The sequence below is a fragment of the Osmerus eperlanus genome, chromosome 9 (genome assembly GCF_963692335.1).
Source record: "Osmerus eperlanus chromosome 9, fOsmEpe2.1, whole genome shotgun sequence".
NCBI lineage: Eukaryota > Metazoa > Chordata > Actinopteri > Osmeriformes > Osmeridae > Osmerus > Osmerus eperlanus.
In genome coordinates this window covers 12,974,019-12,990,367 of record NC_085026.1, presented here as the reverse complement: position 1 = coordinate 12,990,367, position 16,349 = coordinate 12,974,019, and the positions used below count along the sequence as shown (strand labels likewise).

The window sequence follows — 16,349 nt, the reverse complement described above, 5'->3', positions numbered from 1 at the left end:
CAAAAGTTTGCTTGAGTGGGGCTTGGCTGTCTGAGAGTGAGGGAGATAAGGTTGCATCTGTGAGGGATACTGGGGTTGGGGTTGGGACTAGGCCTGTCAGGCTGGAGTTGTAAGACTGGGGCCAGGCTTGACCCCTGACTTTTTAGTGAGGCAGATAAGGTTACACCCGTGAGAGGAATACCTTATACAACTTCACAGACTGAGGTCTGTGGTTGGGGGCTGGGTCTAGGGTGTGGGGTCTGGGTCCTGGAAGCTGGGGGGTCGGGGGCCAGGTGCTGGCCAGATATGACCTAGCCGCCACATAAGAGGCCCGGAGACATAGGGACTGACACTGGAGGGCGATAATCAACAGCCCTGCATACCTAAGAGGGGATGTGAATAGGAGATGTGTGTGTTAGGGGTGTGTTTTTATAGGTGCATTCCTGCTTTATTTTTACATAATAGCATGCCCTATGCCTGCTGTGTGTGTCCATGTGTGCATGCCTGTGCATGCTTTTATGTGTGCATGCCTTTGTGTGTGTGTGTGTGTGTGTGTGTGAGTATATACGTTTGTGCGGCGCGCGCGTGTGTGTGTGAGAGAGAGTCTGTTCGCGAGCCAGCAGGCAGTGTGGGAGCGAGGTGTGCATGTTGATTCAAACGAGGCCGGACAAACGTGCGCACACACACCGGCAGAGAGTCGCTAGCAGCCTGAGGGGATGTCAGACACAATGATCTGCTCAAGTGCTGCTGAGAAACTCCCTGCCAGGTAGCAGTCACATGTGGGTCTGTACACTCGCTGAGGGTAATAAACACACACACACACATATACACACGCGCGCCACACACGCACACCAAGATACCTATTCACACACTGGCCCTGGCTTTGCCTGATGTCTCTACTGTGAGGTGACGCCAGAACAAAAGGCTGCTCTCTGGTCCATCCATAATGTGGACTGATCACCACCCTAGTCTCTGGCTGACGCCGTCACAGGAGACATTACTCATCTGTCCCCATTGTTTCCTCGGTGGACCATTCAATAACTGTGTTGAACATGAGGACCCCCAGAGCCAGTACAACATACAGGATCGTTTCAATCGGCCTCAAATTCATCAATTACTGGCTGTGCTAATCTCATTGAGATTTGAATGAACGGAGGGACCCTCGTAACTCATCCAATTAGGTAATTGAGTGTTTTTTGGATTAGCAGGAAGAAAGGCGGAGTCTTGTTGAGACTGACAGATGAGGCAGAGGGAGACAAGACTGCTGGTCCATGCTTGGGGAAGGAGAGACATCACCTTGGCAACCTACCTACCAACCTACTGTCGCTAGTGACCCTATAATCCTCCTACCTAACTACTTCCCACCTAACTACCTAGCTACCTGTCTATTTTCATATCTCCTACCTACATCTACACCTTCTACCTACCTACCTACCCACCTACCTACCTACCTACCTACCTACCTACCTACCTACTTCCTACGTATATTCACATATTCACATACTCACTCACCAACCTCCTCCAGATCTACCCAGCCACCTCGGATGAACCCACCATCTAGAAGGTGAAGCACCGAGTGGGTAGTCATGCCGCCACAAAACAAACAAGAGGGAAAAAAAGGAATAGAGCGAGATATCGTTTGAGGGAGAGGCAGACAGTGAGGTAGAACCAGCGTGACTGTAAACGCTGACAGACAAAGAAGGAGTGGGAAGAAGAGAGAGACAGAGAGTGTGTGAAGGAGAGAGAGCGAGAGTAAGAGAGAGGGAGATTATGCATGAGCCACACTCCTTATCAGGTGACCTTTAAATTGGAGCCGCAGCGCGCCTGGAAGCCCAGGGGCCGGCGCCGCGCTCTGATTGGCTGGCCGGCCTCAGACCTGCTGACAATAGAAATTAACAGAGGCAGCGGCCATATCCATGGGGAAAATTCCATTAGTATATATAAATATATTTCTATATTTCCACTGTCTTTCTTAAACATGGGAAAGGAGGGAAAAGTCATTATGTGCTGTGAAGCATGCTGGGCAAGAGGGAGGTGTAGAGGAGAAGGGTTACCTGAGCTTCTCCCTTTCTCCCTCACTCCATCTCACTTCTACTCTCTATCTCCCCCATTCCTCCCTCCCTCCACTCCCAGGGCACCCAGTGTTTTAATAGTGAAGGGGCTGGCAGGCAGCGATTGCCTGATAGATATCTCAAGGAGGAGATGGGGTGGTGTGTGTGTGTGTGTGTGTGTGTAAGGGGGGGGGGGTGTTGGGAGTGGGGCTGAGGATGAAATGTGTGTTCTGTCGTGTGGAGGGACAAGGAGCCATGTCTGTGGAGGATGATGGATTACACAGGGGCCAGGGGTGGAAGTGTGTGTGTATGGGCATTTGTCTTGGATTGTGTGTGAGTGGTAGTGTGTTTTGGTGTGTTTTGGTGTGTATTAGTGTCTGCTCGTTTTTTTATGTGTTTCTGTGTTTGTGAATGTGTGTGATTGTTTGTTTGTGAGTGTGTGTGTCTGTGTGTGTGTGAGGGTATGGGGGGGGGGGGGGGGTGTTTGGAGGTGGTGACCCTGATATGCCACTAGGTACACAGGGAATGCATGATGCATCCATTCAGAACAGCGATTGGAGTTGTGGTCATTAAATAAAACCAATGTTAAAGGAAAGGATCCCTGAGGAGTTGAGTGAAGCACAAGATACATGGGCTGGGACAACACAGGTGGGCTAGTCCACCAGAACATGCTGGGCTTCATGCTATAGTAAAGAGGGTACAGGGAAAACAACATTTAGAAAACTCAGTCCAGTTAATTGGTGCTGTAATGTTGTACAGGACCAAGCCCAGGAAAAGTCTCTTTCTCACACACACACACACACACACACACACACACACACACACACACACACACACACACAAAGTCCTCTGTGGGGTACAGGAGGCAGGTCAGGGGTCAGGGGTCAGGCTTCCTCTCAGTGTGAGTGTAACAGAGCAGTCAAATGCTAAAAACATCACCCGGAGAGTTCCAGCCAGCCTCGAGCATACTCGTACAGACCCAGCTATACACAGCCACAGACACAGCCTCATTGCTACATCCATCAGCAAGAACCAGCCCCATAGCTGAATTTATCAGTGGGATAAAAACCCCAGCCAGCCAGTCTGCCGGCTGGACAGACAGCTGGGAGGACAGAGAGCCAGGGTGGGGGGGCTGTGAGAGGAGCAAGAGCAGAGCCCAGAGGTGTCTGTGTGTGTGTGTGGGGAGAGGGAACGGAGGATGAGAAAGAAAGAGAGAGAGAGAGAGAGAGAGAGAGAGAGAGAGAGAGAGAGAGAGAGAGAGAGAGAGAGAGAGAGAGGGAGGGAGAGAGAGAGAGAGAGAGAGAGAGAGGGAGAGAGAGAGAGAGAGCGAGCGAGAGAGAGGGAGAGAGAGAGGGAGGGAGAGAGAGAGAGAGAGAGAGAGAGAGAGAGAGAGAGAGAGAGAGAGAGAGAGAGAGAGGGGCCTTATCGTAACTGGCCACATTCCTACAGGAAGATAAAGGAGTACAAATGAAGCAGATCACAGAAGGCCTGGCAGTGATGAATGGGGGATGAGGGACTTACACCTCATAGATAACAAGAGAAAACCATCAGGAACAACAAGGAACAACCACAGCAACAGAAAACACGCACACATACAAAACACACAACCAGGCAGACTAAACAAACACAGCCAGGGAGACAAATCCTCACCTCACACAGGCTCGACGAGACCTGCACCAGGGAGAAGCTGCTACTGCTAGGCTAACTCGCTAACAAAGATACCATAGGACAGCTTCCACAAAGTTAGCATGAAAGCGAACTAAGAAATAGGTAACAGACTACCAGGACATCCAGGGTGGGGGGTAACAAGCACTAACACTAACACTCACCCTTTTCCTTGGAAGAGAAGACCTGTTGACGCCTCTGATGCCTAAAAAACTAGATAACAGAGCCGAGATACTAGGATGAATGTGTCTGAGAAAGGCCCCAATCTCTAACTGGTTTAGAACCAGTTATGAAGCAGTTATTTTGGGACGGGGCCCATCTGGACACTGTCAGCCCCCACACCTCTGTCAGCTGACCTCACACCTGCTGGGCCTTGGCTGTTGATGACCTCGTCTAATGACTCAAGTAACACAAACACGCTCCACTGCTAGGAGAGAGAGAGTCAAGCCAATACTTTTTTGTCTGTTTTTTCTCTTTCTCTTTCTTAACAGACTAGTCAATTAACAGTTTACACTGTGTCTGTCTGGTGGTGGCCTGGTTAAGTGGAGGAGCTGTAGCTCCTGAAGAGAGTTCCTTCCAGAAGCGAAGGCTCGCTGGAGGATGACTGACTGTGTTTCTCCTACATAAGGACTGTTGTTGCATTTCATTAGGGACTAAATTTATCACAGCAAGCAAACAACAGAGCTATGCAAATTGCCTCTGCGATTTCTGGGTGATCCTAACCATGTGGACACACTCACACATGCACATCCTCGCACGCACACACACACACAAACACGCACACAAAACAAACAAATGCAGAAGAGGAGCTGATTCGGAAAACAAAGGGTAATATCGTCAGCCATTATCGTGGGGCTATGCCATGATAACGTGTCATTGTCCGCTTCATTCACAATCATTAGCCGCATCGTCAGAAGACTGCTGCTCAGCACTGGTACTGTATCTGGGGCTGGAGATCAAGGATTCCTTCAATATGTCCAACCCCAGATTCAGAGTGTTAGCCTGGGTTAAAGGACCAACAAGTTTAAGGGCTCTCCATGGTGCCAGTCTTTGAGCCTTCAGAAGAGGCCTGTGTTCGATGCCAGGGACACGGGGACTGACAAAGACGACCCCCTGTGCGTGCATGAGGACCCCTGTAGGTGTGTGTGTGTCATGTGTGTGTGTGTGTCTGTGTGTGTGTGCAGCTGTTGGCTGGGGTGGGTGAGGGTGCCAGAACCATTATCAGGCCTGCCAGCTTAGGACACACACACAGAAGCACACACACAGGGCAGAGGCACAACGTGAGCATTCATGATGGACTACTCATCAACAGCCAGGCCCCCCCACCTCTTCACCCCCATGTCCAGCTGCAGACAGCCAAAGACAGAGCCCTGTGTTGTGGCTGCACTGATGAGAAGCATGCCTCTGTGTTCAGATGGGTGACTTCATACCAGCGTTGGCGGTGGAGAGGGTGAGACTGAGACAGAGGAGGTTGTAGCTGGCTAATAGTCTTCTGTTGATTGTATTCGACCACACAATACACTCCACTGTCCACTGAACCAGTCGATATGGTGGGAGGCAACAAGAGTGGGAATGGATACTATACTACAGTTGTGGACAGACTGGAATCAACACTAGTATGGCCAAAGATATAAATATGTCAGTTCAACAAAAATGATATGTGAGATAACAGGAGTCCCAGTATGAGAGTTGGAGCCTTCAGGCATGGCTTTAAAAGGGTTGCCAGTGTGTGGGTTGAGGGATGAGGATGACGAGGATGACAGAATGGATGAGGTGAGAAGATAACAGTTTCAATGGTAGTCTGGCCAATCAACAAGATTAACGATTCTTTGTGGGTGGGGATATGGGTTGACCAATCGCTGAGCAGAAGAAACGGGCTAGGCTTCACAATGCTGAAAAGATTGATTTGACAGTTAATTTACACAGGAGATTTGCATAAAACTCATGCTTTTCATGCAGCCTTCTCTTTTCCTTTGTCTCTCCCTCCCTCCCTCCTTTCCCCCTTAGCTCCCTGGCTCATTTATTTTTTTATTTTTTACAGCTGGAAACCGCAACAGATAATGTTAGTCGAATTAAAGAGACAAGAGATTCAAATTGGATATTGATTAAGAGTCTAAACCTTGTGTTTCCCCTGTTTAAGCCTGTGTTTAAGTGATTGATTCACAATGCTACTCCTTCACATGTCACAGACCGCCTGAATGGCATTCAAGCCGGTTTGCACCAGATGCCTCACACACACACATGCGCACATGCGCACACACACACAGGCCCTGAATGGTATCCTGCCTGTCTGATGCCAATCTGCCAGCGTGTGTGTGTGTGTGTCAGCTAGGTAGGGCTTGGCAGATCAAAGGGAGGACAAGCCTATCACAGACAGCATGAGGAGGAGAGGCTAAACAATGTCAAGTGGCTATTTAGGCAAGGGAAGAATAACACCCAGCGTTTAGGGACAAGCGTAACATACCTGGGGACAGACTGGGGACACACACACATGCAAGATAACACACTTTCTTTCTTCTGTACCAAAATGGTAATTAGGCAGCTTTCTACCACCCTGGCCTTGCCCTTTGGAAACCAACAACAGCACAGAGCTGCTTGGGTGTTTGAAGCCCCACAAGGCTCCTCAGATGGGTCCCAGGCAGCCTTGACTACCACACAACACTACTGCTGTTCACAGGGATCCCAGCAACCCATGGCAACATCACAAAAACACTCTCAAAGCACATTCTAGCCAGGCCTAGGCACACATTCAAACATGTAACACACACACACACACACACACACACACAGAGCAGTGATCTCTGTCTACATGAAGGCTGTACTCACTGTTCATGTTCTTGAAGATGTTGAGGATGGGCAGGATCTGCCGGTAGTAGGGGACCAAGGCCTCGCCCACCATGTCACCTGACACCACGAGATGCTGCAGGACCTTCAGCGTGGTGCAGATCACCTGGCGGTTCCTGGTGTTCAGGGCATCTGGGGAGAGAGGGCACAGGGCAGAGGTCAGGTCAGAGCTTAACGGTCAGAGGTCAGGGGGGGGGGGGTCGACACAAGTATGTCAGGACGTTAGGGATTTTACCTAAAAACGGCAACATTAACTGGTGAATTATACACTCAAGCATATGGACACAGATACACACACGCACATACACTAGCTTATGGCATAGACCAACAACATTGCATAGAACACATTTAATGCTGACTACTAGCGTCTTGCATTTCTAGCTGCATCTCTTTTTGTTAGCCAGTGACAGGATAAAGGTCTAAATGTCTGCAATCACAGAGCCCATATGCTGGAGAGAGACAGGGCTAAGTGAGAGCCAATCACTGGGCACTTTGGCCGACAGCTGCACTTAACTCCATCTCCCGCTGATAGAGAGAACAAAAGAGAAAGTAAAGGAGAGAGAACGAGAGAGGGATGGAGAGAGAGAGAGAGCCCAACAGAAAGTGGCAGAAGGAGAATGTGGGGTTTAGAAACATCAGCGATTGGCATGGGTGGCAAGCCTGCGTGTGCGGGCATCTAATTGTGTGTTTGTTTGTGTGCCTCCTTGTGTTGGTGCGTGTGTGAGTGCATGTCAAAGTGTTTGTTGGTGTGTACTTAGTGCGTGTCAGTGCGCATGTGTCTATCCAGTCCCTCTGCGTGTGTCCTGCGTGGGAGGGGAGAGAGGTGTGTGTCTGTGTTTGTGGCACCATTTCATCAGCTTTCCCTGTTTTTCTTCATCCTGTCTTCATGGGCCCTTGTGGAGAGGAGCTGTCTCAGACAAGCACACTTCCCCAGCCTGTGATTGGCTGGCTGCCTCAACACTTACACAACGTGTTGCTATGAAAGCATGCTAATCATGTGGTCAAAGGACACAAACGGGAGACAGAAAAGAACGAGCGAGAGTGAGAGAGAGAAGGGAGATGTAGAGATAGAGAGAGAGAGAAAGAGAGACAGAGTAAAATGGGGATTTAGAGAGAGCGAAAGAGAGAGAAAATGTGAGAGAGAGAGAATGTGAGAGAGAGAGAGAGAGAGAGAGAGAGAGAGAGAGAGAGAGAGAGAGAGAGAGAGAGAGAGAGAGAGAGAGAGAGAGAGAGAGAGAGAGAGAGAGAGAGAACATAGTGTGTGGTATGACAGTTGCACTCAGGGAGCCGCATGCTGCATCACCCGCGGCCAGACAGATAAAACAGCTCATATGCAAATGCTCTCACTGTCACACACAAACAAACACACACACAAACACACACACAAACACACACACAAACACACACACACACACACACACACTCCAGCCTCCCAGTAGTGCTGCACTCAGACTGAGCACAGGACAGCCTGACACGTTGAAGCTGCTGTGAAGAGGTGATGCACACCACCTCTCTCCTCAACGCACACACACACAGCAGCTTGTTTCAGACATGCAAAATGTTTACTACACTCTCAAAAGCAAGGACTGAGCGTGACACACACGCACACACAACACCGCACGCACACAACACCGCACACACACATTCTGTACATGTTTGAGTTTCACAGTGAGCCTTATCGGGCTCACTGCAAGGTTAATTTCTAGTGAGCACACACACACAGTGAAAGCACTCTTTACCCTATCTTACCAAGGTAAAGAGTGTTTGCGTGTTTCTGAGTGTGTGTGTGTCAGTGCTAAGGGCTGATAGTGCTGAATGAGCATTTGTAAGATATCTCTCTTGTGCTTTCGCAGACCATGGGAATAGATATCTGCCATCACAGCGATAAGGTTGAATCAGAAATGACAGGAATCTCAAACCCTACATAACAAACAATGAAATCCTAATTACCACCAGCGCAAAACAATTTCCCCTGCTGTGACATTTCACAGGCAGGGCTGTTCAATTATTAATTTTCTTGCTCTTTCCACTCTCTCTCTTTCTCCCTTTCAAAGCCCCCATTCCCTCCCCTCCCTCCTTCCTTCCTTCCTTCCTTCCTTCCTTCCCCCCCCCCCCCCCCCCCTCTCTCTCTCTCTCTCCTCTCTCTCTCTCTCTCTCTCTCTCTCTCTCTCTCTCTCTCTCTCTCTCTCTCTCTCTCCTCTCTCTCTCTCCTCTCTCTCTCTCTCACTCTCTCTCTCTCTCTCTCTCTCTCTCTCTCTCTCTCTCTCTTTCTCTCTCATTGTCTGCCCCAGTCTCTTTCCTTGAATAATAAAGAGTGCAAGAGGAGAGTCAAACTAGGATGAATTAGTGATACAAAGCCCATGCTGTGACAGTGGATATGAATGAAGTCATCCGTCTAATCATGATGCGCTGCTTCCATATTCAGCTCCAGAAACAACAGCCTGACCTTGTCCTCTGCTCCACTCAGGATGCCAATGGACATGGGAATGTCTGAGTTGTTATGGTTCTACACAAAATAAGATATACATACGTACATACATATATATACTTATTTTTCGGGAAATATCAGGCTGTTTTTTTCACCTGATATAATGTGTACCCCCTCCCCTAACATGCAAAGGGTCTGTCAATGAACACAAAAGTTACAGAGGGATACACATTATATCAGGTGAAAAAACGGCCTGATATAATGTGTATCCCTGATTCCCCTCTGTAACGTTTGCTAGAAATGAGCAGACATCTCCACAAATGAACATATTTATGAAGATAAATGAGTCCCTTGTTACTATGGAAAACCTGGTTGAGTCTTGCACATCGCTATTTGTTCCATTTAAGAGGTGAATTCGAAGTGCTTCTCTGAGTGCACGCGTGCTCCCGCGGCCAGGGATGCAAATCCTGGAGGGGATAAGTGCCTTGGCACGACACCGGCAACAACTCCCAGCATAGCAGGGGAGGTGGGGGAGGAGCAAAGTGAACTTGAGCGAAGTGAGAGGAGCGGGGTTTGCACAACCACTATAAGGGAGTCGTGTACTGAATGTAGAGAAGATAAATTGAAACTTAAGTATCGATCTCATCACGTGAGAATCGTTCAATACTGATACCAACGTTGGTATCGATGCTATCGATACTTTAGATCGATCCTCCCACCCCTAATGTGCGAGGCTACTCCTTGGAATGGGTTAAATAGCATTCACGAAAAATGTTTCTACTGTTGTTTTGTAATAAAAACGTGCTATAAGCCACTTTGAAATATAAACCGCACCACCACAAGAAAAATGTAAAATTGGGGAGTCTTTATTTCCCAAAATATGGTATATATGTTACAAATGTTCTTTTAAATTCCAACAGAGAGGTGTCACTGGTTAAGCTCAAGATCAATGTGTGATGAGTAGCCTGTGACTTGAGTATCAGGGAGAACAAATGGAAAAGTCTACAAGGCTCAAGGGAGGGATGGTGGAGAATCTGCCTGACTGTTAAAGTAGGGCCGCAAAACCAAATGAGGGTGTTACTGTCTCATTTTCCATTATATCTGAAAGTCCTATTCTGCTATTCCTGAAAACCAGGTAAGTAGTGTTAGAATCAAAAGTTTAGTTTCAATTGTCTTGGATGAGTAGGTGAAACATTCCAACGTGGTGCTGGTCTCTGTGTTTGGTCACGCAGTATGGTGGCTGCTACGGGGTTTTCAACGGTACAGCGGAAGAGAGAGAGGAGTAGAAGGAGGAAGAGAAAGAGAGGCAAAGAGAGAGGGAGAAAAACAGAGATAGCGGTAGGTAGTGAGAGCAAGGTTGAGAGGGACAGAAAGGGAGAGAGAAAAGGCAGAGAGAGATAGAGAGAAAGAGAGAGAGAGAGGTAGAGAGAGAGAGAGATGAATTGAGAGAGAGAGACGTTTCCACAGGATGACCTAGAGTCATCATCTAAATTCTTCAGTCCAGAGTGATTGAGCCCGCGAGGCTGATAAGGCCTGGTTGGATGAGGCTGTCAGCTCTAGACATGAACTATTTGCCATTTAGATTACAGGCCCTTTACTTTCCTCTGTCCTCACCCCGGCTCTTCCCTCCAGCCCCCCAGAAAAAGTAATTAATCTGCAACAGAGCCACGGAGCAGGCTGGTCAGGGTGGTAGAGACGCCGCAGAAACTCGCCTGATTTTAATAAACCAAGAAGCTAATAACGAGGCCGCCATTTAAAATTCCATTATCACAGCTAGGTGTGTGTGTTCATAAAGAGCACCTCCGATACCTGTGCTCAGAGGGAGCTGGAATCCACTATCTGAATGTAAATGACTGAGTCAGTGTGTGTGTGTGTGTGTGTGTGTGTGTGTGTGTGTGGGTGTGTGTGGGTGTGGGGGGGGGTGGGGGTGGTTGTGGAATTCACCAAGGAAACAAGAACGGAAAGTCCTGGCGTGTTTGACAGCAGCTTAAAGCACATCTCTCCTCTGTCCTCATCAACTTGATAAACTCAACATGAATCATACTCATAACCTGTCAATAAACAAATAATGTAAAGAGAAGCAGGGATCGATTTGGATTTGGTTTTCGAGGGAGTCAAATAGGAGACTGCATGGCTGGGCACCAATCATAGTTTGTAAAATTGAATCAATTAGGCAATTAGAAAAATGACTAGACTGTGAATAAACTAGAAAATAGGAATCTAAAAACCAACAGTGCTGAAAGTAAGCAAATACACCATCACATTTCAACAACTAATCTATTCTCCAGTCCTGTATGTGTAGTGAGCATGGCTACTCAGTGATGACGCGTGTTATGCTGTGCTTTGCTGTGCTGTACAGTGTTGTGTTGTGACTCCAGTCTTCAGTCCAGCTCAGTAGAACCTCCCAGATAGTGAGTGCCAGGGTCAGTCTGTCAGTGTGTCCATGTCTGAACCAGACCCTGCATGCTGTTGGTCGTTCCGCCCCTCTGCCTCGACAGGCTCTCACAACACACACACACACACATACACATACACACACTCCCCGCCAACCGCCCTTACACACTCCCTCACAGGGCTCAGCTTAGAACTTTGAAACTGACTGACACTCCAGTTGGCTCCAGTATAAGACAAAAGCTCTCTGTCATGTGTGTGTGTGTGTGTGTGTGTGTGTGCGTGCGTGTAACTACACTTACAACGTAATCTCCATGGAACATTAAATAACTACAGACACCATCCAGTGATGATACCTTTATCGGAGTCTAAATTCTGATGTCTATTTCTGGTGTGGCGAGCTCTGGCTCCAGGACATGACCTTTCCGCAAGTCAGTCAGCCAATGGGGAGGGGCCAATGGGAGGAGCAGACCAATGGTAGGACAGGGGAGGCAGCATTGTGACGAGGTTATATGTAGCATGTCGCCACATTCATGTCAGATTAGCAGGCCTGGGCACAGGGCCTCTGTTTTACAGGGAACAAGGACACCCTGGCCCCTGGCTGATGTAAGAATAGAGCAGAAAGACATATAACCATATAAGGGCCCCTCACAAGCATGCGAGAAGGGGGGGGTCATATGTATATATATACTTATCTCTGTCATATGTGGACAACACACTTGTGTGTGTGGTGTCACACTTGCCTGTTTGTTATTGTTCTGTGTGTGTGTGTGTGTGGGTGCCACTCACTCTTGATGGGGATGATGAGCTGGGGGATGACAGGGAGGATCTTGGTTCCGCCGTGCTCCAGCATGTCGTGAACCCCCTGACGGGCGAAGAACTCGTAGGGGTGGACCGTCTCACACAGCCCGTCAAAGAACAGAGGCAGGTAGTGGTGATAGTCCAGCTTCTCTATCTCCACCTGGGGGAAGACACACACACACACGTTAGTAAACCAATGCAATGAAGTATATTCATCCTGCAGGGAAGCGGCTCAATGTCCTTTGTCCTTGTTTGCCCTTGGATTCACAAAGTATTCACACACACACACACTACTCCTGGATTTAGATCTTTTATAACCCTCACACACTCTCTCCAACACGCACACACAAACACACACACGCACACACAGTGAAAGACAGAGGCAGCTGTTAGGGAGATCACGACACCTCAACATTTGGTATCCTGTAGGCTGACACATTAACACCTGTTTACACTATTTACAGTCCCAAAACACCACACACACGCACACACGCAAACACACAAGCAACAGGGACAAATAAAGACATTCAGCTACAGAGCACAGTTAGGCTTTGATCATCTGCTTGGTAGTGTGTGTGTGTGTGTGTGTGTGTGTGTGTGTGTGTGTGTGTGTGGAGGGGGGGGAGGGGGATACACAGTGTTGTTCATCCAAACTTGACTGGAGGGGACAGGTGACAGAACTTTCCTTTCATGTGAGTGTGTGACCATGTGTGTGTACGGTGTGTGTGTGTGAGCGTGTGTCTACGCAGTGTAAGGGGGGTGGATTCAGCAGTGTGGCCCCATTGTTGGGAGAGACAGGGGAAGGGGGGGGGGGGAGTACCATTTCAGGAAATAAAAGACAATCCCTGTGGAGCAGAGACAAACACCCCACAGCAACCAGGAGTCTTAGAGGACACCCTCTCACACACACACCACAAACACACACACACACCACAAACACGCGATATCTCCTGACACCCCTGCTGGCTTGGGTCACACTGGACCACACTGAAATGTCACCAGGACACCAACGCAGGTGTTTGAAGTCCCCTGGCCTTGCCAAGCCCTCGCGTAAGAGCAGGAACATCAAAGCTGCTCAGTCCCTCCACCCCAGAAACACACAAACATTCACACACACACAAACACACACCCACTCACACACACACACACACTCGCACACACACTCACACACACACACACACACACTCACACACTCACACACACACACACATAAACACACACACACTCACACACAGCCCTCCCCGCTGCCATGCATGTCTGGTGAGTAAACACAGAGTCAGTAGGCCAGGAAAGAGAAGAGCAGAGCTCCCACTGTTAACTCACAGACAAGCCTGATTGCTTTGAGGCAATTTGCTGGCTAACCTTGACCTTTTCCTGCTTGGTCAAGATAATCATTGTGAGTCAGTCAGGCTAGAAAAAAGGAGAAAAGCAAATATGAGCACAGAGAGAGAGGGGGGGAGAGAGAGAGAGAGAGAGAGAGAGAGAGAGAGAGAGAGAGAGAGAGAGAGAGAGAGAGAGAGAGAGAGAGAGAGAGGGGAAAGGGGGGAGCAAGAGAGCGAAAGATAAAGAGGAAGAGAGAGACAAGGTGAAAGCGAGATGGTGAAAGAAAAGGGAGCAAGAGAGAGACAGAGGGATGAATGGGATGAAAGGGATGAGAGGAGACAGGGACGATGTGTTCACACACTTAGGGACGAGACATGCTATAAGTTACAGGTCACATGCTACAGGCTAGGAAGTACCGAATTGAAGTCCCCAGCTGACCACCTGGGCTGGGTGAGAACACTAGTTAACACTGTGGGAAAACCTACACACACACACACACACACACACACACACCTTCAGAATCGTAATCAGTGGGCTGGGCAGAGCGGTAACATTCACATCCGGCATTGATTGCTCCTCTCAGGTTTGTTTGTCTTTGGGAGCAGGACTTCCCCGAGGTGCTGAGTCAATGAGACCCCCCCGCGGCACACACCACGCTGCAGCAATTAGCAGCCCGCCGCTAACAGAGACCTGCACGTCTGCTCTGGTAAGAGCTGTACACCTCCTCGTTTAAACAACTGAGGCTCTCAGGTCCCTAGGGGCCCCTGGAAGCGCCCTGCTCCCAACTCAGACAGCAAATGGAGAGAGAGACAGGGGAGAGAGAGAGAAACAGAGACAGACAGAAAGATGGGATACTACAGTGGGAGGAGGGTCACGGGGGTTGAGATGGTGGAGGCTGGGGATAGAAGGAGTGGGGCCAGGTAGGGTTGGTATGAGGGGCCAGAGCTGGGTTGGTCAGGCTGGCTGTTTGGCCAGGCTGTGTAGGACAGGCCTACCAGAGCTTAGCCTCTCCTGGGAACCACAGCACCAGGGAAGAGACTGGGGGGTTGGGAATAGAGAAGGAAAGAAAAGGGGAGGCTGAGAAGGTGTGGGGGGGTATGGCTCAGCGTAATTGCTATGGCAAACATCACTATTCACTTCTGCCGGACGGACAGCCCGCCGCCAACCAGCCAAAAGAGGAGGAGGCGTAAAAATGGTCTAGCCAACTGATGTCATGTAAAACATAGTGTATCTGGCTGTTCAGTAGTGACACATCTGGGTTGACCGGGCTAACAGAGAGGGTGAAAGAGATAGAAAAAAGAAAGATAGAAAGAAAGAGCGAGAGATAGAGATAGAGATAGAGAGACCCAGGTTAGGCTGGTTTCTTTCCAATTCCCCCTGTCACAGAGACAGAACCATTCATCACCGGAGTCTCTATGAAGCAACTGTACAGTCCTGTAAACACACTAACATAGCTAGCCATGCTGGAACTCAGCACCCACACATAGCTCCCTACACTTAGACACACTGGTATGCACATAGCTTAGAAGTTATTCCGAACCTTTCACACACACAAGTATAAAGACACACTGACAGTGCGACATTGCATAAAGGCAGACGGCTACCCTTTCTCGGTCTTCTCTCAATGCAGACTGATACACACAGACACACACACACACACACCCAAACACTCACACAACCATGGTTTCACAGGGAATGTAGAGGATTAGAGAATGGCTTTGCTATTATGAAACCAATCTTTAGCTGGGGTAATTGAAAGAGTAACCCAATTATGGAGGGTCCATCTTCCTGGTCGCATCCTGCTAGCGTTAATACATTATCTACATTATCTACATTAACTCTGAGGAGGACTCATATGTGGAGGCATGGAGGAAGACTGCCTGGAAACTGTTCCAGTTTTAAAGGTGAAACAGCCCAAATTACTTTGTGTGTGTGTGTGTGTGTGTCAGAGAGCCCTGTGCAACTGAGACGCAACTAGGCCAGAGCAGTCAAGCCAAACGCACATAGAGAGACAAGAGAAAGGTAGGAGAGGGGGAACGGGGTACTGATGGCAAGTAGAAGTGCTAATCCCTGTCCTGACTGACAGACTGATTGATTGACTGTGGGACTGACTAGAGACTGACACGCTGCTGTCAAACAGGCTTAGCAACCAACAGTAATCAACACGAGGAAGGCTAATCAGTATTTCCTTTGAATCAGCAGCCATCCCTGCCTGAAGGAGAGTGTAAAGCTCAGAGGTTAGAGCATTCGACAGCAGGTCAAGAGGCCACAGGTTAAAAATGCCCCTTGTGCTGTTAGTCACGTTCAATAGAAGCGCCTACTAAATGAGTACATTGTTATTAATATGAATGCATTTCTATTAATCTGGAGCCATTGGTGCAGTGTGATGGATCCAAATGATTATTATTAGCTGGAGAGGGCGGGGAGTTAGTTCGAAGGTGTCATCCGCCATGAATCATCCTGCTCCCTCCTGCTCCCTCCTGCTCCTCCACTCCTCCTGCTCCCTCCTGCTCCCTCCTGCTCCTCCACTCCTCCTGCTCCCTCCTGCTCCTCCACTCCTCCTGCTCCTCCACTCCTCCTGCTCCCTGCTGCTCCTCCACTCCTCCTGCTCCCATCCTGCTCCTCCACTCCTCCTGCTCCCTCCTGCTCCTCCACTCCTCCTGCTCATCCACTCCTCCTGCTCTCTCCTGCTCCTCCAGTCCTCCTGCTCCTCCACTCCTCCTGCTCCTCCACTCCTCCTGCTCCCTGCTGCTCCTCCACTCCTCCTGCTCCCATCCTGCTCCTCCACTCCTCCTGCTCCATCCTGCTCCTCCACTCCTCCTGCTCATCCACTCCTCCTGCTCTCTCCTGCTCCTCCAGTCCTCCTG

The 16,349-nt window shown here is 49.1% G+C and overlaps 1 protein-coding gene across 1 annotated transcript in view; it reads right to left on the bottom strand.

Moving 5' to 3' along the window:
- The window catches only part of pacrg (PARK2 co-regulated), a 103,515-nt gene that overhangs the window by 28,318 nt on the left and 58,848 nt on the right, over nucleotides 1–16,349 (bottom strand). The window contains exons 3-4 of the mRNA XM_062469400.1: nucleotides 12,148–12,319; nucleotides 6,522–6,671 (exon numbers count right to left, since the gene is read on the bottom strand). Coding sequence (XP_062325384.1) covers nucleotides 6,522–6,671; nucleotides 12,148–12,319 — 322 coding nt within the window. The remainder of the gene's footprint in view (nucleotides 1–6,521; nucleotides 6,672–12,147; nucleotides 12,320–16,349) is intronic.